This window comes from Mesoplodon mirus (assembly GCF_964341445.2).
Source record: "Mesoplodon mirus genome assembly, chromosome: 4".
Taxonomy (NCBI): domain Eukaryota; kingdom Metazoa; phylum Chordata; class Mammalia; order Artiodactyla; family Ziphiidae; genus Mesoplodon; species Mesoplodon mirus.
In genome coordinates, this window is record NC_138979.1 from 62,848,448 (window position 1) to 62,871,130 (window position 22,683).

At 37.7% G+C, this 22,683-nt stretch overlaps 1 protein-coding gene across 5 annotated transcripts in view; it reads left to right on the plus strand.

Moving 5' to 3' along the window:
- Positions 1-22,683, plus strand: part of NEO1 (neogenin 1) — a 251,320-nt gene that overhangs the window by 205,038 nt on the left and 23,599 nt on the right. For all 5 annotated transcript variants that reach the window (XM_082619130.1, XM_082619133.1, XM_082619131.1 and 2 more), the window contains exons 15-21: positions 793-987; positions 11,511-11,606; positions 14,181-14,356; positions 14,437-14,575; positions 16,446-16,553; positions 18,617-18,811; positions 22,529-22,597. In XM_082619130.1, the coding sequence (XP_082475256.1) occupies positions 793-987; positions 11,511-11,606; positions 14,181-14,356; positions 14,437-14,575; positions 16,446-16,553; positions 18,617-18,811; positions 22,529-22,597 (978 nt within the window). The remainder of the gene's footprint in view (positions 1-792; positions 988-11,510; positions 11,607-14,180; positions 14,357-14,436; positions 14,576-16,445; positions 16,554-18,616; positions 18,812-22,528; positions 22,598-22,683) is intronic.

Here is a 22,683-nt window from a genome sequence, read left to right on the forward strand (position 1 = left end):
AAGGCTGAACCACATAAATTGTGCCTTTATTTCAGTTACAGTTTCCATCTTCCCTTAGTCCTGGAAACCTTTCCCTTTTTCTCACCTGTTTATTCAGTAACTCCATGTGGGTGTGTGTATGTACCTTTATCAGAGACAGGTGCTGCACTTAAAAGACAAAAGACCTGGGTATTTACTCTAATTCTTTGTTTACTAATTTTTAAATAGTGGTAGAAATTTATGCCTTGAAATAATGTATGTGAAAGTTACTGTAAATTGCCACCTTTTAAAGCCTCTTAGTCTCCCACCATTTAAATCAATTTGTGGTTCTAAAGTTTCATATTTTCTGACTTACCATATTACTTTGGGGAGTAAATAATTGATATCATTGCTGTAATATGATACTTGATCACCTGTTGACAGCAGGCTTCTAATTAGTTGATGTTGTGCCTTTCTCATTCCACCTGGTAGAGTTTGGGAATCAGATGTAGGACCAAGAGGAATGGGTAACAATTGAAAGACAATTTATTTGTTTTTCTCCATTGGGAAGACATTCTTGGATCTCTTTCTCTTCCCTTCCAAATTAATACTGCAGTGTTTTGTATTTCAGGCTGTTTGAGTTTGTTTTCTTAGACTGCAGTAAAACCATGGGCCATACTTTACTGTACATACAGATTCTCTTTGAATTCTTGGGCAAAATGGAAAAAACTTAGCCCCAAGGCAGAAGGCTGAACACCATTTCCCAAGCATGATGAAATATTCTAAAGGAAAGTGGCTCTGGATATCATCCTGCTTTTCTGTTTTCCTTCCCAGAAACTCGTGTCCCCGAAGTGCCTAGTTCTCTTCACGTCCGCCCACTTGTCACTAGCATCGTAGTAAGCTGGACACCTCCGGAGAATCAGAACATTGTGGTCAGAGGTTATGCCATTGGTTATGGCATTGGCAGCCCTCATGCCCAGACCATAAAAGTGGACTATAAACAGCGCTATTACACCATCGAAAATCTGGGTATGTGTGCTAAGTAGAGGAAGTAATCGCACATGTGATTTCTATCTTTCTAACTTTTTATTGTGTAATAATTTTATTTTTACAGAAAACTTTCAAAAATAGTACAAAGAATTTTTATATATCCTTCATCCATATTCCCCAAAGGTTAACGTTTTACCACATATGCTTTATCTGCTATATGTACCTGGTTTTTTTTTTTTCTCAGAACCATTTGAAAGTAAGTTGCAGACATGATGCCCCTCTATATCCACTCATGTTTACTTTTAATTTGCATTTCCTAAAAATAAGGGCATTTTCTAATATAACCACAGTGCAGTTATCAAAATGAGCAAATTAACTGTGAAACTATCTATAGACTTCATATTTTACTAGTTGTCTCATTGATGTCCTTTATAACAAAAGAAAAACGTTATTTTCTGTTGCAGTATCACATGTTGTATTTATTGTTTCTCATTAGTTTTCTTTTATATGAAACAGTTCTTTGTTTTTTTCTTGACTTCCATGACTATGACATTTTTGAAAAATACATAGAGACCATTTATATTTTATAGAATGTTCCTCAGTTTAGACTTGTGTAATATTTCCTCATTACATTCAGCTTATGCATTTTTGGAAGGAGTGACATAGATGCATGTGTTCTTGTCAGTACATCATATCAGGAGGCACATGAGAGTCTAATGCTAGTGATGTTAATTTTAACCACTTGGTTAAAATGGTATCTTCCACATTTCTCCACTATAAAATTATTTTTTTCCTTCATAATTAAAAAATACCTTGTAGGGGAGGTACCTTGAATCTTTGTAAATATCTTGTTTCTTGTTGAACTTTTACTCACTAGTTTTAGAATCTTTAGTTAACAGTTATTACTGTGGTGTTTCCCAAGTGGTGATTTCCTAATTCCATTATTTCTTCTACATTTATTAGCATTCTTTGATAAGAAAGAGCTTTCCTTCTCTTCCATAGTGAAAGAGTGGCCAATGGGAGTCTCTTTATGACTAGTTTCTTTCTCTGTTTGACATCTCCCATCTTTCTTTGAACACTTTCTTTTTGACACAGTAAGATGTTACAGGCTTATCTGGTATTTTCCTAGCCTTTGCCCTTGAATCAGCTATTGCTCCTGATTTTTTATAAATGAAATTTAGAAACCAATATCTGAGCACTATACATGCTCATTGTTACTGGGGTAGAAATCCTGAGGAATCTATTAAAAAGTCTACTAAAACTATAACTGGGTTTAAAAGGTCACAAGATACAAAGTCAACATATAGAAACAGTTGTATTTCCACATACTAACAATAAGCAATTGGAAATTGGAATTAAAATAACAATACCACCATCAACAGAGGAATGGATAAAAAAGATGTACATATATACAATGGAATATTAGCCATAAAAAAGAACAAAGTAATGCCATTTGCAGCAACATGGATGGACTTAGAGATTGTCATAGTGAGTAAAGTCAGACAGAGAAAGACAAATATCATATGATATTGCTTATATGTGGAATCTAAAAAAGAGGGGTACAAATGAACTTATCTACAAAACAGAAATAGAGTTACAGATGTAGAAAATAAACTTATGGTTACCAGGGGGTAAGGGGGAGGAGAGATAAATTGGTAGAGTGGGATAGACATATACATACTACTATATATAAAATAGATAACTAATAAGGACCTACTGTGCAGCACAAAGGGACTCTACTCAATACTCTGTAATGGCCTATATGGGAAAAGAATCAAAAAAAGAATGGATATATATGTATAACAGATTCACTTTGCTGTACACCTGAAACTAACACAACATTGTAAATCAACTATACTCCAGTAAAAATTTTAAACAATAACAATACCACTTAATAGCATCAAAAATATGTAGTACTTAGGAATAAACTTTAAATATATATATAGAGAGAAGATCTGTGCACTGAAGAGTGGAAAATGATGGCTGAGAGAAATTAAAGAAGACTTAAATAAATGGAGATATCATGTTCATGGATTGGAAAACAGTATATTACAATGACAGTCCTCTCCAATGCAATCCCAAGTAAAATCCCAGTAGACTTTTTTCTAGACGTTGATAAACTTATTCTAAAATTTACATGAAAAATCAAAAGAGCTAGAATAGCCAAACATTTTTGAAAAAGAAGAATAAAGTTTAGAAGACCCACACGATGTGATTTCAGGACTTATTATAAAGCTACAGTAACCAAGACATTGTGATAGTGTTTATGTAAAAGGTAGGTGAAACAGGATAGAGTCCACAAATAGATCCATTCGTATATGGTCAATTGATTTTTGACAAAAATACTGAGATAATTCAGTGGGAAGAGGATAGTCTTTTCAACAAAAAGTGTGGGAATAATTGCATATCTGTATGAGAAAGAAAAAAGAACCTTCATTGACCCTTATCTCATACCATACACAAAAACAGATCTAAATACAACAGTTAAAACTATAAAACTTCTAGTAGAAAACAGAAAAAAAATCTTCATGACTTTGGGGTAGCAAGGATCTCTTAGGATGCAAAAAAGCACAAATTAAAAATAAAAAATTAATAAATCAGGCTTCCTCAAGATTTAAAACTTCTCCTTGGAAAGACACCAATAAGATGAAAAGGTGAGCCAGAGACTAGAAGAAAGTACTCATCATTCAAGTACCTGACAAAGAATTTCAGTCTAGAAGATGTAAAAACAAACAAGCAAACAAAAAAAAGCACCTCTAACAACTCAAGAAGATAACAATCCAATAAAAAAGTAGGCAAAAGATTTGGATGGACAGTACACCAAGGAAGATGATATATGAGTGGACAATAAGCATATGAAAAGATGCTCATCTTCATTAATCATCAGAGAAATGCAAATAAAGCCACGATGCAATATCACTACACAACCTCTAGAATTGCTAAAATTTAATAGACTGATAATACCAGATATCAGCAAGGATGCAGAACTGGAACTCACGGTTGCTGGTGGGAATATCAGATGGTACAACCACTTTAGAAAACAGTTTGGAGGTTTCTTAAAACGTTGACCATACAACCCAACATTCCCACTCATAAATAGTTAACCAAAAGAAATAAAGACACATATGTACACATAGACTTCTACACAGATGTTCATAATATATTTATTTATAATAATCTAAAGGGGGTAAACAAGTAAATGGTAAATTATACTATATCCATACAGTAGAATACTACTCAGCAATTCGAAGAAATAGGCTATGGATACACGCAACAAAACAAATCTCACAAACATTATGCTGAGCAAAAGAAGCCAAACACAAGAGAATACATACTGTGTTACTATATTTTTATGAAATTACAGAAGGGACAGCACTTATTTATAGTGACACAGCAAGATGAGTGGTTGCCTGGAAATTGGGGTGGTGGAAATTTACTGCAAGGGGCATAAGGGAATTATTTGGAGTGTTGGAAATATTCTCTATCTTGACTGTGGTCATGATTACACAGGTGTATATATTTGTCAAAATTAAAAGTGTACATTTAAATGGGTACATTTTAGTTCATACTAATTATGCCTCAAAGTTGAATTACAAAGCCAAAATTTTGAGATATAGTTAATATTTTATAATAGAAAATGAATTGACTTGGGTAGATATAATTACTTTTCCAAATTGGATTATATCATTATTGAGATCTTTCTTTGACAGACTTGCCTTTTATTTTTTTTTTTTTTTTTTTTTTATTTTTTTACCATTTATATTATTTTTTTTTTGCCTTATAACAAATTTAATCAGTTATACATATACATATGTTTCCATATCCCCTCCCTTTTGCGTCTCCCTCCCACCCTCCCTATCCCACCCCTCCAGGCGGTCACAAAGCACCAAGCTGATCTCCCTGTGCTATGCGGCTGCTTCCCACTAGCTATCTACCTTACGTTTGGTAGTGTATATATGTCCATGCCGCTCTTTCACTTTGTCACAGCTTACCCTTCCCCCTCCCCATATCCTCAAGTCCATTCTCTAGTAGGTCTGTGTCTTTATTCCTGTCTTACCCCTATGTTCTTCATTACATTTTTTTTTCTTAAATTCCATATATATGTGTTAGCATACAGTATTTGTCTTTCTCTTTCTGACTTACTTCACTCTGTATGACAGACTCTAGGTCTATCCACCTCATTACAAATAGCTCAATTTCATTTCTTTTTATGGCTGAGTAATATTCCATTGTATATATGTGCCACATCTTCTTTATCCATTCATCCGATGATGGACACTTAGGTTGTTTCCATCTCCGGGCTATTGTAAATAGGGCTGCTATGAACATTTTGGTACATGTCTCTTTTTGAATTATGGTTTTCTCGGGGTATATGCCCAGTAGTGGGATTGCTGGGTCATATGGTAGTTCTATTTGTAGTTTTTTAAGGAACCTCCATACCGTTCTCCATAGCGGCTGTACCAATTCACGTTCCCACCAGCAGTGCAAGAGTGTTCCCTTTTTTCCACACCCTCTCCAGCATTTATTGTTTCTAGATTTTTTGATGATAGCCATTCTGACTGGTGTGAGATGATATCTCATTGTAGTTTTGATTTGCATTTCTCTAATGAGTAAAGATGTTGAGCATCCTTTCATGTGTTTGTTGGCAGTCTGTATATCTTCTGTGGAGAAATGTCTGTTTAGGTCTTCTGCCCATTTTTGGATTGGGTTGTTTGTTTTTTTGTTATTGAGCTGCATGAGCTGCTTATAAATTTTGGAGATTAATCCTTTGTCAGTTGCTTCATTTGCAAATATTTTCTCCCATTCTGAGGGTTGTCTTTTGGTCTTGTTTATGGTTTCCTTTGCTGTGCAAAAGCTTTTAAGTTTCATTAGGTCCCATGTGTTTATTTTTGTCTTTATTTCCATTTCTCTAGGAGGTGGGTCAAAAAGGATCTTGCTGTGATTTATGTCATACAGTGTTCTGCCTATGTTTTCCTCTAAGAGTTTGATAGTGTCTGGCCTTAAATTTAGGTCTTTAATCCATTTTGAGCTTATTTTTGTGTATGGTGTTAGGGAGTGATCTAATCTCATACTTTTACATGTCCCTATCCAGTTTTCCCAGCACCACTTATTGAAGAGACTGTCCTTTCTCCACTGTACATTCCTGCCTCCTTTATCAAAGATAAGGTGACCATATGTCCGTGGGTTTAACTCTGGGCTTTCTATCCTGTTCCATTGATCTATCTTTCTGTTTTTGTGCCAGTACCATACTGTCTTGATTACTGTAGCTTTGTAGTATAGTCTGAAGTCAGGGAGCCTAATTCCTCCAGCTCCATTTTTCGTTCTCAAGATTGCTTTGGCTATTCGGGGTCTTTTGTGTTTCCATACAAATTGTGAAATTTTTTGTTCTAGTTCTGTGAAAAATGCCAGTGGTAGTTTGATAGGGATTGCATTGAATCTGTAGATTGCTTTGGGTAGTAGAGTCATTTTCACAATGTTGATTCTTCCAATCCAAGAACATGGTACATCTCTCCATCTATTTGTATCATCTTTAATTTCTTTCATCAGTGTCTTATAATTTTCTGCATACAGGTCTTCTGTCTCCTTAGGTAGGTTTATTCCTAGATATTTTATTCTTTTTGTTGCAATGGTAAATGGGAGTGTTTCCTTGATTTCACTTTCAGATTTTTCATCATTAGTATATAGGAATGCCAGAGATTTCTGTGCATTAATTTTGTATCCTGCAACTTGACCAAATTCATTGATTAACTCTAGTAGTTTTCTGGTAGCATCTTTAGGATTCTCTATGTATAGTATCATGTCATCTGCAAACAGTGACAGCTTTACTTCTTCTTTTCCGATTTGGATTCCTTTTATTTCCTTTTCTTCTCTGATTGCTGTGGCTAAAACTTCCAAAACTAGGTTGAATAAGAGTGGTGAGAGTGGGCAACCTTGTCTTGTTCCTGATCTTAGTGGAAATGGTTTCAGTTTTTCACCATTGAGGACGATGCTGGCTGTGGGTTTGTCATATATGGCCTTTATTATGTTGAGGAAAGTTCCCTCTATGCCTACTTTCTGCAGGGTTTTTATCATAAATGGGTGTTGAATTTTGTCGAAAGCTTTCTCTGCATCTATTGAGATGATCATATGGTTTTTCTCCTTCAATTTGTTAATATGGTGTATCACGTTGATTGATTTGCGTATATTGAAGAATCCTTGCATTCCTGGAATAAACCCCACTTGATCATGGTGTATGATCCTTTTAATGTGCTGTTGGATTCTGTTTGCTAGTATTTTGTTGAGGATTTTTGCATCTATGTTCATCAGTGATATTGGCCTGTAGTTTTCTTTCTTTGTGACATCCTTGTCTGGTTTTGGTATCAAGGTGATGGTGGCCTCGTAGAATGAGTTTGGGAGTGTTCCTCCCTCTGCTATATTTTGGAAGAGTTTCAGAAGGATAGGTGTTAGCTCTTCTCTAAATGCTTGATAGAATTCGCCTGTGAAGCCATCTGGTCCTGGGCTTTTGTTTGTTGGAAGATTTTTTATCACAGTTTCAATTTCAGTGCTTGTGATTGGTCTGTTCATATTTTCTATTTCTTCCTGATTCAGTCTTGGCAGGTTGTGCATTTCTAAGAATTTGTCCATTTCTTCCAGGTTGTCCATTTTATTGGCATAGAGTTGCTTATAGTAATCTCTCATGATCTTTTGTATTTCTGCAGTGTCAGTTGTTACTTCTCCTTTTTCATTTCTAATTCTATTGATTTCAGTCTTCTCCCTTTTTTTCTTGATGAGTCTGGCTAATGGTTTATCAATTTTGTTTATCTTCTCAAAGAACCAGCTTTTAGTTTTATTGATCTTTGCTATCGTTTCCTTCATTTCTTTTTCATTTATTTCTGATCTGATTTTTATGATTTCTTTCCTTCTGCTAACTTTGGGATGTTTTTGTTCTTCTTTCTCTAATTGCTTTAGGTGCAAGGTTAGGTTGTTTATTCGAGATGTTTCCTGTTTCTTAAGGTGGGATTGTATTGCTATAAACTTCCCTCTTAGAACTGCTTTTGCTGCATCCCATAGGTTTTGGGTCGTCGTGTCTCCATTGTCATTTGTTTCTAGGTAGTTTTTAATTTCCTCTTTGATTTCTTCAGTGATCACTTCGTTATTAAGTAGTGTATTGTTTAGCCTCCATGTGTTTGTATTTTTTACAGCTCTTTTCCTGTAATTGATATCTAGTCTCATAGCATTGTGGTCGGAAAAGATACTTGATACAATTTCAATTTTCTTAAATTTACCAAGGCTTGATTTGTGACCCAAGATATGATCTATCCTGGAGAATGTTCCATGAGCACTTGAGAAAAATGTGTATTCTGTTGTTTTTGGATGGAATGTCCTATAAATATCAATTAAGTCCATCTTGTTTAATGTATCATTTAAAGCTTGTGTTTCCTTATTTATTTTCATTTTGGATGATCTGTCCATTGGTGAAAGTGGGGTGTTAAAGTCCCCTACTATGAGTGTGTTACTGTCGATTTCTCCTTTTATGGCTGTTAGTATTTGCCTTATGTATTGAGGTGCTCCTATGTTGGGTGCATAAATATTTACAATTGTTATATCTTCTTCTTGGATCGATCCCTTGATCATTATGTAGTGTCCTTCTTTGTCTCTTCTAGTAGTCTTTACTTTAAAGTCTATTTTGTCTGATCAGACTTGCCTTTTAATTCAGAATCTTCCCTGACCAACTTTTTTGTTCACATCATTTCTTTGTAAATATCTTTCCTAAGGACAATTTTAGGTGTCCAACAAATTACTTACCTTCATCTTTTCTGGTAGAAAATAAGCAGCAATCTAATGCTTTATTCAAAAACAGAGTAGCCTTTCTCTTTTTCCTTTCAAGAAGAAACAGCACAGTTAACCTAGGAAGTGTTCCCCACACGAACAGTCTTATAAGGCAATTGTAGGAGAGCAAAAGAATGAGATAGGATAAAAATATCTCTGTGGTGACCCACTCCTACTGTTTCCTTTATGAAACTACTGAAATGAAAATCCTCTGCAGTGCAGGCAGTACATGGTCTTTGACTTTCAGGTGCTTGCAGTCTAACCGGAGAAGAAATGTAAAACACAGGAAACAATGAGATGAGTTGAAGTGAAGTATGTTCAGAGAAGGAAAAGGTGGTTTGGCACAGTAGAGCAGTCAGGGAAGAAGCTTGACCTGTACTTGAAAGACTGAGTCAGAACAGTGGTTGAAAAGAAGAGATGAGAAGGAGCACTGTATGTGCTGAAAACAGTAAACAGAGTTTATTAGTTAAGAGAGTGTACATTGAGAAGTAGCAAAAAATTAATTTTGCATAACGTAAGATAAGCTTGCTATATTTATCATCACAGATAGAGCTAAGATGCATATAAGATGCATATAGTATTGAACAAAAGTCAGCAGTTGAGAAATACTTTTAGGAATTCATTTATTCACATAAGAGCTGCTTGATGGGTATTTGCACTGGGATATGTCCCATATTCTATCATAGTTTAATCAAAATTAAAATTAGTATCGGGCTTCCCTGGTGGCGCAGTGGTTGAGAGTCCGCCTGCCGATGCAGGGGGCACGGGTTCGTGCCCCGGTCCGGGAAGATCCTACATGCCGCGGAGCAGCTGGGCCCGTGAGCCATGGCCGCTGAGCCTGCATGTCCGGAGCCTGTGCTCTGCAGCGGGAGAGGCCACAGCAGTGAGAGGCCCGCGTACCGCAAAAAAAAAAAAAAAATTAGTATCTTCTCCTGAAAACTTTCAATCAATCAGCAAATACCCCAGACCCTGTGCTAGAGACAAAGAATCAAACAGACATGATCTCTATTATTAGAAATAATACAATTTCTAAATAATTGAAATTGTTTAGAGTGCTGAGGAAGAGAAATGAGGTGCCACAGGCTATGTAACTAGAGAGGCTAATCCAGTCTGGGAAGAGCCCTTTCAGATGAATAGGCATTGTCTAAGTAAAGAAGGGTGGCATGTGTCCCCAGCATAAGGGACAGCCGCACATGTTGCAGCCCAGTAGTAAGAGAGCACATAGTGCTCAGTGAACTGAGGGATGGCCAGTAAAGATGGAGCCCAGGGAGCAAGGCAGAGTGGTGAGAAGCAAGTAGGTATAATCAACAAGGCTTGATCATTTGTGTAGGGGAGGAGGGAGAGGTCTTAATGACTCCCAGGTTTCTGACTTGAGCAGCAGGTTGCATAGTCATGCCATTTATGAACTCTAGGGCAAACTGGAGCAGCTGAAGGAGCAGAGAAAGGAGAGAGAGAGAGATTTGAGACATCCAAGTGGAAATTCAGATAGTTGAACATAGAGGTCTGGTGCTCAGAAGAAAAGTGAGGACTAGTTTGCACTTGATGGCACATACGTGCTAATCCAACCAAGGAAATAAATGAAAGCACATCGGGAGAGAGTGAAGAGTAGGAAGAGAAGGGGGCCTAGAATCAAGTCTGGAAAATGTGTATCGTAGTCGCTCTGCCTCTGTCCCCAATCTCGGTGAATGTCATCACCTTCCACCATGTTGCCCATATCAGCACCCTTTCCTGCCAGTCAAGTACTAAGTCTCGTTGATTCCATTTGTTGTCAATTCTTTCTCACATTGGAAGACCAGGTGCCTTTATATATTGCTCACTGGTATCTAGAGGATGGACCACCAAGCAGCTTTTAACGTAATGCAGGCCACTTGAGGTGTGGCCACTTTGGAAATCAACCCAACTTTGCCAGAAGTGAGTGTTATGGGTCAGCTTCTCCCCCTGCAACACTTCAGTGGAGCCCAGGTCTTCATTTCTGAAGCTAGACTTTTGAAGTACCCATACTAAACCTTGCCTGGATCAGGAATGTGATAAAGTAGACTCTTCCTGATTTCCCTTAGCCAGTAGGAGAACGAATACTATTCCAACTATTTAATACCTCTCTTTTTCACTAAGTCTGACTAGCAGCATTTTATATGATCACCTGGAAGAGTGTTTCTTTCAGTCTTACATTTCCTGCAGCATCACCTCCTAGCTGGTTGAAATTCTGGGCCATGTCTTTTCCAACCAAGAAGTCTGCATGAAGGCTGGATTAAGTTGGCACTCCTGGATTTGGAGGCACCCCAGAGAGTTAAGGATCTTCAGCAGTTAACTGAGTTAACAATTTGTCTCCTACTTGTCTAGCTTGGCTGTTCCAGTTGCTGTCCTCCTGAGAAGGAAAGGAAGGGGTTTGTTTAATTCCAAGCTCCACCTATGGGCTTCCAGCACATGAAAATCTTATTTATTCATTTTAATCCAAGCTCTTCACTATACAATAACATCACTAAACCATTGATTAGTTGAAGCCAAGAGAGGATTCAGGAACAGTCAACCTGACTCCTGGGACTGATTCCAGGAAGTTTATCCCAGCCAGTTTTTCTATATACTCTGTATGCTGCCATCTCCATACCTCCCCACCCCCAGAATAATCCCACATAAAAAATTTAAAAATCCTTCCTGGCTTTTTTTGCAATTAAGATTATGCATCATCACCCGTGATTTTTTTAATTCTGTAGTGAGAATTTTTTTAAGTGTTTCCACTTGTTTCTTTCCTTCAGATCCCAGCTCTCACTATGTGATTACCCTGAAAGCGTTTAACAATGTGGGTGAAGGTATCCCCCTCTATGAGAGTGCTGTGACCAGACCTCACACAGGTAAGGTACCCTGTCTATCTCTGGTCTTCAGCATTTTTTTCCAGCAGCTTAAGTAGAATGCTGGCATGAGGCCTGCCCCATATGTATCAGTGAAAGGAAAAGTATATGGCAATTTAGGGTACAGGCTTCAAATAGGAAGATAAATGGGCTTTAAACATGGAAAGTTCTATGAATCCCTGTTTTGCTTTTTAGAAAATGTTAACAGTCCTGTCATGTAAACAAATCTATGTAAATGTGTAACACATGTTTTTAATATGTTGGGATCTAGAAAGCATAGTCGTGAGAGAATTAAAAACGATTTTTCATCTTTTGGTCATGTGAGTTATAACTAAAATGAGAAAAAAAATGAAAGGATCTCCATATCTCTGAGGGAATATATAGGTTACTGATAGAATAAATGTATATGATTGATGAATCCAACATTTTTTTTATTAGTCACCTGAGTTAGTTGGGAAGGTATTTTTCTATGTGTTTCTTATACCCTTTATTTATAGAAAGTATGAAGTCATATGTACTATCCATTTGATCAACTGTACATTTATTACAAAAGAGACCAAATATTTATTATTTTTCTTTGTAATTTAATCTATTTAAAATATCTTTAAAAGAATAATGTAAAATTTCTGTAGATTATGTAAAACGTGATTTAGATTTGAATGAGAAAGTTCATTGAAGTGAATATATTAGAATTGCAAAGTTTTCTAAAGGGTACTGAAAACCAAAGAATTTATCACTTTCAGAAATGCTCTTTTCTATTTGATTCTCAAAATTGTGAATCTGTATTGCCTGCTATGTATTCTGGATACTTTGCTTAATAGTATGGATTTGGCATTATTTGTTTTAAAAAGATAATCTCTGTCCTCTTTTTTTATGCTTTTACTTAAAAACACCAGCACCATTGCTACATATTTGATAGTTCTGTCCTGTCTTCTGCTCCTGTGTGCTTACAGTTTATAAGTTCTCTTAAAAATAGCTTTGGTATTTCAGAAAGGAAAAAAAGTAAGATGAAAAAGAATATTTAAGCGGTTTGCTACTTTCTTAAATCAGTCTATAATAAAAAAAATTAGGAATTATTTTCTTTTATGTGACTTAAAAATATAACATGGCTAGAAATATACAAGGGGAAATGTTCATAAGTCATGTAACCTAGTTATCTTTTCCAAGAGTTGTTATAATTAAGAAAAAAGTTCTCAAAGAAGTCTTGGCGATGTTTGCACCTGAAGGTGCATTTTCTGTAACTAACTGGTATGTGTCCTGATCTTTGAACAAAGCCCTTGATTACAACGTATGCTGTTCCTGTGTTATTTTTAGTATTCATTGTGTAGGAAATACACAAATGGAGACTATTTCTTTAGCTTGGCAATTATTCATAAACAAGGCCCATGCCATTTCAGATTTTAGGTTATAGAAAAGACTAGTCACCGTAACTATGTGGGAAACCCACTTTAAAACCTTCACTTAAAATAAATCAGTGTGTATATACTTAGAAAACTGGCCAAGAGTTGGGAAAGCCCAGATGGATGCTGCTGTATTGCCGTGGGCTCATGGTGCCTTTGTGCTCATTCTGGCCTTTGTTTTGACAATGATGCTTAGAGAATGTGTCTGTTGCATATGGTGCAGGACAGCACATGAGTATAGATTTTCCTTTCTATCAAATAAGTGCTCTGATTTCTAGAGTTCATAAAGGCTGTGTCACTTAGACCCTTAATAACTATGGCATTTCCCATAACTGATTGGGATTCATCAGTGGGTTGTTCTAAGTCTACTGGAGAAAGTGTGGAAATATTCCTGCGTGGCGTCAGCTTACCTTTCCTCTACGAAGAGTAATGCCCTTGAGTTCCCTTTGCTTTATTTGCATGTGAGCCATATTGCTGCACTTCTTTTAGACCCAGGACATCAGCAGATCTGAACTGGACCCTGCATGGGTATCAGATACGTCCAATACCAAGGCCAGGCTAAGTTGCTGTTGGCTGATATTCAGGACTCATGTTTTGGAGTAGGGACCCCTACATGTCCAGTGATACCCATTGATAAGCCATGTCCCAAAAATTCAACCATAGTCACTGAAATATTAAAACAGGTCATGAGCTTTGTGTTATTTGTTTAGAAAGAATACCCTTGATGTTAAAAGCAGTTTTCATCTTTTAATGATCCTTTTGGACAGGAGGTAGAATTTTCAAGTAATTTAAAGGAAATTTTTTAGGAAAAAGAAAATTCAAGTTTGAATACATTAATATAATCACTGGATTACCAAATTTTATATACCTATTCAATATACATACAGAATACAGGAGAAGAAAATAGTTAATTACTGTTTCTCTAGATGCTTTCCTGCAATTTTTTCCTGAAAGAACACAAGTGGAAATATTCTTTTAAATGAATGGTGGTTATCTGTTAACTCTGGATTCTCTTTCTCTTTCTCCATTTCTCACCTTTCATTCCATTATATTACCCTGCATTTCCCTTTTCTTTTATTTTTGTTTATGTTAAAATGGCACTTCCATTTTTTAATTACTTTTTACCCAGACACTTCTGAAGTTGATTTATTTGTTATTAATGCTCCATACACTCCAGTGCCAGATCCTACTCCCATGATGCCACCAGTGGGAGTTCAGGCTTCCATTCTGAGTCATGACACCATAAGGATTACATGGGCAGACAACTCACTGCCCAAACACCAGAAGATTACAGACTCCCGATACTACACAGTCCGATGGAAAACCAACATCCCAGCAAACACCAAGTATAAGGTACTGGCACATTTGTTCTGGTTGAAAACCTAATTCTTGATATTTTCTGACTCTGAAGCTCTTGATTCATATATTTCCAGAATGCTAATGCAACGACTTTGAGTTATTTGGTGACTGGTTTAAAACCAAATACACTCTATGAATTCTCTGTGATGGTGACCAAAGGTCGAAGATCAAGCACATGGAGTATGACAGCACATGGGACCACTTTTGAATTAGGTATGTGTTGTCAGAACTTTGTCACATGGCATTTCTTCTCTTTGCAAGATGTGAAAGCCAGTGAAAGTCCGTGCTAATGTTGTGCCATATCTCAAGTCATAAGACATCTCATCACCTGTTTTTACTACCCAAGGAAAGAATTGAGTGCATGAATTGACATATTTACAGAACACAGTGAGCAGCTACAGCTGGAGTTCAGTGTTTGCTTTTTCAGCTGATGAATTATGTTTTTTCATCGTTGTACAAGAACATTAGCAAATAGCAGGACAATATAATGCAAAGTGTACTAGATTTTAGGAGTCATGAGACTTGAGTTCAACTCCAAGGTCAACCATCTATTGACTGTGATCATAAGCAAGTCATCCAGCCTCTCTGAATCTGTCTCTTCCATCTATAAAAGAGAGGTGATCTCTGCCTTTCCTACTTTATAGAGTAAAATAAAGTACCCTATAAACAAAGTACATGGTAAATTGTAAAGCACTGTGTAGATGTAAGGAATTACGGTTATTAACCTTGCCTTACTGGGAAATTGAGATAGAAAAGATGAAGTGGCCTGCCTTTCACCAATGCTGTGCTTGCTAGAGCCTCAGCCCTTTACCAGAATCTCCCAAGCCTGCCCTAGGAGCTTTCTTGCAAACTGGTTAGTGTCTTATAAAATATCCCACTGGAGTATTCTTAGGGTTTTTCTCTGTAAGTAAACATGAAAGAAAAAAGACAGCTACGTAAACCAAGGGGAAAGCAAGCCATCCAGTTTTAAGATTTTGCTTGCTTTTTGCTCACTGGTAGACCTACCCTTCTGCCCCTTGTACTTCCCTAGCATGGCGAGGTGTGTAACCGTTGGGAAGCTCTGTCTATTCCACCCTCCTATTTCTTTCTCTCTTTTAAATGAATAATGAAAAAAATGGAGCTATGAAGTCTCCGTAGACTGGGTTTGGCCCTAATGTCTTTTTATCTTCACAGTTGGTTGAATTTCCTGCAGAGAAAAGGGGATAGATTTGGAGAGAAAGAAATATAATGCACAAAAGCTTAAATAGACCTTGAGTTTGCTTTCTTTGCCAGTTTTAAGAATATCTTCGTGCTTTCATTCCAGCCCATTAGGTAATAAATGATACTCCAACAGGAGTTTGAATTTCACTGGGCTCGCTTCGTTTTATACTAGGAGAATTCCAGTATTTTAGGAAGAGAAGAGTAAATTTAAGGATATACTTACTTTGCTTATTTTCCAACTAGTACATTAAAAGTTTTCAGCCATAACATGGAAATACAGATGCACTGTCATTTTTATTTTTTTGTTTTCTCTGTTCCATAAACAGCTTTACATTTCAGAGCAATAACCTTCAATAGTTGACAGTATCTTTTCAGCGTAAATTTAACATAAAAAAACCCCTATCAATTTGTAAATCATTTATTCTTTGGGGGAATGGTGGTTTTCAAACACTCTATTTGGTTTACCTACTATAGGTAGAGAGAAAGTTACTTTATACTTAAAACTATTCTAACAAAGCAATCCAAATTGGGGGGGAAATGTCATCTTGGGCACATTATATAACATTTCTCATTTTCAGTCTCCTGATCTATCAAGCAGGGACTACAAATGCCTTTTGATTTCCCTAACTAGCAGGCATATCCCTGACCTCCCCATCTGGGTGCCTATTCTGTATCCTCATGGTGCGGTATTTCCTCTTTGGTACTTTGCATATTCTTCTTTTCATTGGAGCTATTTATAGATAGACAGTGAATTCTTTGAAGCCAGGAGGCTTTATCTTTTTTGCCTCTGCCCTTCATTGTGCCTTCTAAATGGAAAGGGTTGAGGAAAGGGTGAATTAAATTGAAATGGATGGGAGTTATTGAAAGTATTATTATTTTGTAGTTCCTACTTCTCCACCCAAGGATGTGACAGTTGTGAGTAAAGAGGGAAAACCTAGGACCATAATTGTAAATTGGCAGCCTCCCTCTGAAGCCAATGGCAAAATTACAGGTAAGAGGCCTAAGATGCCTTTGAGTGTGTGACTGTTCCCTGTTCCTGCCTGGCAGAAGCATTCCAGGAGAGTGCCTCCTTGTTAGGAGAAGTGGGGGTCTTAAAGCTGCCTTGGCCTTTTTTTTTTTTTTTTTTTTTTTTGCTGTACGTGGGCCTCTCACTGTTGTGGCCTCTCCCGTTGCGGAGCACAGGCTCCGGACGCGCAGGCTCAGCGGCCATGGCTCACGGGCCCAGCCTCTCCGCGGCATGTGGGATCTTCCCGGACCGGGGCACGAACCCGTGTCCCCTGCATCGGCAGGCGGACTCTCAACCACTGCGCCACCAGGGAAGCCCTGCCTTGGCCATTTTATGAGGTGTGAGTCATGATGGTCCTGGAAGGTGGAGCAAGGACGTGCTGTTTAGTGACATAAAAATGATTCACTAGCTGGTTGTTCTGACCCATGTTGCATGAAAGCCTGAAGGTCATGGGTTGCACTAGACAGCCTTTGGTTATAGTGGAACTAATGGACATACTTATTTTCCTCAGGAAAGCTGTTCTTCTCTATCTCTTGACTAGATGACCAGCTTTGAGATTAAAGACCCTGCCTAATTCTACAGGATAATACCCAATAAATATAAACTCAGTTCTTTTACCCAGAAGCCAAAAAAAGCCATTAGGCTTTTAGTTTCTTTTTTCACCCAGAGCTGCTACTTCAGCTTCCTGTGCTCTTACAACTAGAGTTAAAAGGCCGAGTTGGCTTAGGCCTTTGAAGGGACCTTGAATTTTTTCAGAGTAGAGGGCACTATGCCTTCCTTGGCCTTATCAGGGAGGAAAACCTGCCTCTGCTCCAGGTAGGTGTATGCCTCCTGAAGTTTCTTTGTATGAATAAGGCAGCCTAAGGAAACTGAAGGCCTTTCTTAGCATTGTCCTGCCTTGGCTTTCAATAGGAATCCCTTTCCATAAATCCCAAGTCTTTATGAAATTTTTAATTTAGGTTTTAGAATGTGCCTCTTCCATAAAGGAATTAAGCATGACTTGACATGGATTACATTTTGTTTTGTCTTTAAAACCAGTAATGATGCAGTGCATTTTTGCACTGTGTAGGTCAGGTAGGCTTGTGGTTGTGGTTCTTCCTGCCTCAGCCATGGAGATTGAGTGCCCTCTGGTGGATGTATCAGGTGACGTTTCACTGTGACTTCACCCCAAGTTTGGGAGAATTTAGCAGAGGTGGCTGCGCATCTCCTAGGAGTTTTTCTCCTGGGAAATCACATTGGTGAGAGTTAAAACAGCATTGTTGGGCTTCCCTGGTGGCGCAGTGGTTAAGAATCCACCTGCCAATGCAGGGGACACAGGTTCAAGCCCTGCTCCGGGAAGATCCCACATGCCGCAGAGCAGCTAAGCCCGTGCTCCACAACTACTGAGCCTGTGCTCTAGAGCCGTGAGCCACAACTACTGAAGCCCACGCGCCTAGAGCCCATGCTCCGCAACAAGAGAAGCCACCACAATGAGAAGCCCACACACCACAACAAAGAGTAGCCTCTGCTTGCCACAAGTAGAGAAAGCCCACATGCAGCAATGAAGACCCAATGCAGCCAAAAATAAATAAATTAAATAAATTAATTAAGAAATATATATATATAGCATTGTCAGGCCGTTACTAGTTACTAGTTTTCAAAACTGCATTGAGTTAATTGTAGACCCTTGAAGTATAGGATGTTGGAATGATGATTAGGTTATTTTCCTTATATAATTTCCTAGCTTATGGGATGTTGGAATGATGATTAGGTTATTTTCCTTATATAATTTCCTAGCTTATGAGAATATTTAACCCTATATTTTTATCTTTACTTTTATTACTTCAGCTGCACATATAGATGGTAACTTACAGTCTGGCACTGTTGAAATTGTGGTTTTCTCTATATTATGTTTAGTGTAGCATTTAAAATGCATTTTACCATTGCTAATTTAATCTGTAACTAGTTCTCTATTTGTATATGCTGTAACATATATCTTTATTGACTTAACTGATTGCAAAAGAAAAAGCAGGAATAAGATTTCTTTTCCCATTAATTCCTTTGGATAGGTTACATCATATATTACAGTACGGACGTGAATGCAGAGATACACGACTGGGTTATTGAGCCTGTTGTGGGAAACAGGCTGACTCACCAGATACAAGAATTAACACTTGACACACCATACTACTTCAAAATCCAAGCTCGGAACTCAAAGGGCATGGGGCCCATGTCTGAAGCTGTCCAGTTCAGAACACCCAAAGGTAAAGCCTCCCAAACAGAGTGTTTCATTGTGTGTCTCTTGAGTGGGGCTATGCGTGCACATGTCACTGTAGCATGTAGAGACTGTGGATGATACAGGAAGTCCTGATGATGCGCTTATGAGCCACAGTGTGAGCATTTATCTCAAAATGATCCCACCCACTGACTACCAAATCAATGTTCCCTAGGTTACTGACCTAAACATATAATTTACAGGGGAACTCTTGACTTCGGGCTGTTTGAGGCAGATGAATCACAGTGATCTAAAAGTTCTTACCAGTCAGATCAGATGGGATTCTCTTGGTTCCCATACAGCGAAGTAGCATGTTTATTGTGATGGATGATTCTCTTTCAACACATGCAGGCTCTTAACCTGAAAGGCTTATTCATGGACCTTTGTAGAGAGACAGAGACTAAAAGGGGCCCTTTAGAGAAAACTCTAGGTAAGAACGTGAAGGTAAAATATTGAACCAAGTAAGCTTAGGAATAAAAGTCAGGAACTGAGTCTGGAAGTATGGAAACCATACATGGATTTCTTTTCTGTTAGTATGAAAAACAAGACTCAACGTGTTCGGAAGTTTGTGGGTTTTTATTTTTTCCTTTAAAAATTCTGCCTGTCCCATCTTCAAAGCTTATGATCCTTGCTCTTGTTTTTTTCTTCCCCTGTGCTTGGCCTGTTAGCGGACTCCTCTGATAAAATGGCTAATGATCAAGGTAAATGAGTAGATGGCCTCTCTTTCCTTTCCTCTCTTTTGTGACCTATTATTAGCTTTTTGGGTTTTTGGGGGTTTTTTTTCCTGAAAATCAGTACCAGTACCATGTGTTAAAAATCAAATATTTATTGGCCACAGTAGAGTTGAGTCCATGTTTGTGGCACTTGGAGTATCTGAAAAGCTGGGGAATCTATTGATACTTAGAAGCTAAATAGACTGGCAGGAAGAAAACTGAGTCGAACTTCTGCTGTAGGAGATTGGCCTTATATGTGGGCCAGATTATCATTTGCTCTAAGATACTGAAATTCTGTAACACAGATAGGGATTTGGGCCATGATGAGAACAAGCATACCAATTTGTCATATTTGTAGCATCTAGAATTTTATTAACATCTCTAAGTGAAAAATTGAATCAAATTCAGTGAATACCCTCTTTTCCTCCCCCCAACAGAAAATCTACAAGTGTACCCTACTGAATTGTGTGATTATCTGTGACAAAATTAGTGGTCTCTATTCTCTTGTTGTAAGCTTAATTCAGAGCTGTTTTTCCATTTCTTTTCTTAAATATATCTGCTTATTTTAAAAGAGGATAGAGACAGTTTACAGTGGAAGTTTAGGAAGCTTGGGCCTCAGTGTCACCATTCTTGAAATTGTCAGTGTAGTCTCTTCACTGCAATTGCTATGGTGGAGAGGTAACTATACTTTGTGATTTTCATCTCTGGGAAGTCAGCTAAAGTTGGTATCTGTTTTCTATACTAAGAGCAGTAAAAGTAAATTTGATGGTTGCTTTTATTCTTTAGGAGTAGTTACTAGAAATACCGAGTCTTTGGATCTTGGTTAATGGCAAGGAAGATTCAAAATTTGAAGTTTCAAGTTTTAGTGCTTTAGAAATGTGTTTGCATTCAATGAGCCTTTTGTTGTATGTTAGAGAAACTGCAAACATATCTCTGTGTCTGTGTGTGTGTGTCTGTGTGTAAGGCACCCTAATCATGGTAGAACCTTTGACAAGCCTGAGAATAGAAAAGTAACTAGACTGAATATGCACAGAATATAAATGTGCTCACTGTTCTTCCCTCACTTCACCCCATAAGCCAGGGTGCAATTCTCAGCTACACCGCACCTTTGGTATTTAAAATTCTTTGCCCATATTTATTTTTGGTGTTTGGCTAATCCCTGGAATTTCTTGTTCATAGGTTAAATATAAAGGAAAAATGTTAAGAAATATAGGAATTAAGCCACTCGGTTTCTTGGCAAAGTGTGTTCATTGGCAATTATTTACATAATATGTTACTCTGGATAGTTTGGCTTAAATGTGGGCTACCTGACAAATAAGTACACTTAAATATGAAGAGCCTCACAAGGGCTGTTTCATCTCTGCCAGCTTATCACAGTGAAAAGAAAAACTGGAATCTTGAAATATGGTGTGTGCCATTTGGGAGGAATGATGGCGTCAGAAGTAAAGGGATAAAGTAATGAGTATGGACAATGGGAAAGGGTCAAGGACTGAGTTAAATTCCAGAATATACCCTTTTGGATACCTAAGACCTTATTTGGGGGTTTTGAGCTTCTGGAAACATAGAAAATACTGTTTTCATTTCTAGATTTATTCATTAAATGAACTCATACAGAAACCTTCAGATTTTAATTTCTTCAATTTCCTCCAAGTCTGATCATTTATAGCAGTACTTGATATTAGCTGTAATGTTTTACAGCAACACATCTGGTTTATGCATTTCCAGTCAAGCTTTATTTTGTAGAAATAACTCTCATTTATAAGTGTTTTCTGAAGCTTCATGCTCTTTACCTCTGCAAAGGATAAGATAATATTCTTCCCTAAAGATTTATTTAGTAATTAATATTTATTGAACATTTACTGTGTGTCAGGCAGTATTCAAAATACTTTATAGGATTAAATTTCCATTTAATCCTCACAACGATTTCATGAAGTAGGTACCATTGTTATCACTGTTTTACAATGAGGGAACTAAGACCCAAAAATAATAGCTAAATAACTTGCCAAAAGTCAAACAGTTAGTGCACGATGGAGCCAGTGTTGCGGTGCAGGCAGTCAGTTACGCACTGTGCTGTATTAACTATGTGGAACAGCTCTACTTTGCAGTTCTTGCAAACTTCTTCAAAAGAAGTATGAGACTGCCTTCTGGCCCCAGACTTTGGATTGAGGAATACCTTTGCTTTACTGGGGACGGACTCCTTATATTTGCCTTACAAGGCAGCTTTTTCTATAAATGTGAAGAATAAAATTCAAGACCAAGAGTATAAATTTCTAAAAAACTGATCTTTGTGTTTTCTGAGATCTGCTTATGAGGTGGTCCCAAGCCCAAGGTCAGCAGCCTTACTTGTTATGTTCCATGATGATGGATTAGGAGACAATATCCTTTGTGAGCAACTAGAGGGAAGACTTTGGTTTTTTTATCTTTGGATATTTAGGTTGACTGAGCAAGAACTGAGAACCCAGTTTGAACGTCCAGTTGCCTTCCTGCTCCCATTAGGGTAACTTTATATTTGGAAAGGCAGCTTTATATTTTGAGAAAAGAATCCAAACACTACTGACACCCACTAGGCCAGATCAACATAGCTGGTCCCTTGGAAGAGTCCATTTCTTTAATGCAGAAGTTAACCTAACTGGTCCCCTTAGTCCCTTTTCCACGAGAAGCTACTTTAGCCATAAGTGCTCTGGGTAGTATTTCAGCAAATGTTTCCTGGGCTAGAGAAACTTTAACAGCAAGGGGCAGCTTTGTTACACCCTAGATACAGCCATGGAACAAGGGTGTCAGCCTTTCAGATGCCTCATTGCATAGAAAGCTATACCTTAGTTTGTTTTGCACAAATAGGCTATATTTTCCCCTGTTGTGTGCGTGCTACTTCCTTTTCTCATGGACAGAGTAGACTGAAAAATTTTTTTTTGTAGAAAACATTCACTAGCTATGAAGTAGACTTGTCACACCAATGGACTGGGTTGTTATTGACATGAGTTCTTCTTCTTCAGCCTCAGGGTCTGCAGGGAAAGGAAGCCGTCTGCCAGACCTAGGATCCGACTACAAACCTCCGATGAGCGGTAAAGCCCTTCCTGTGGCTTTTTTGGCCTCCTATGGGCATGATGCAGTTCTGCTTGAAATCTTGAAATGTTCTTTGTAGCTCCTG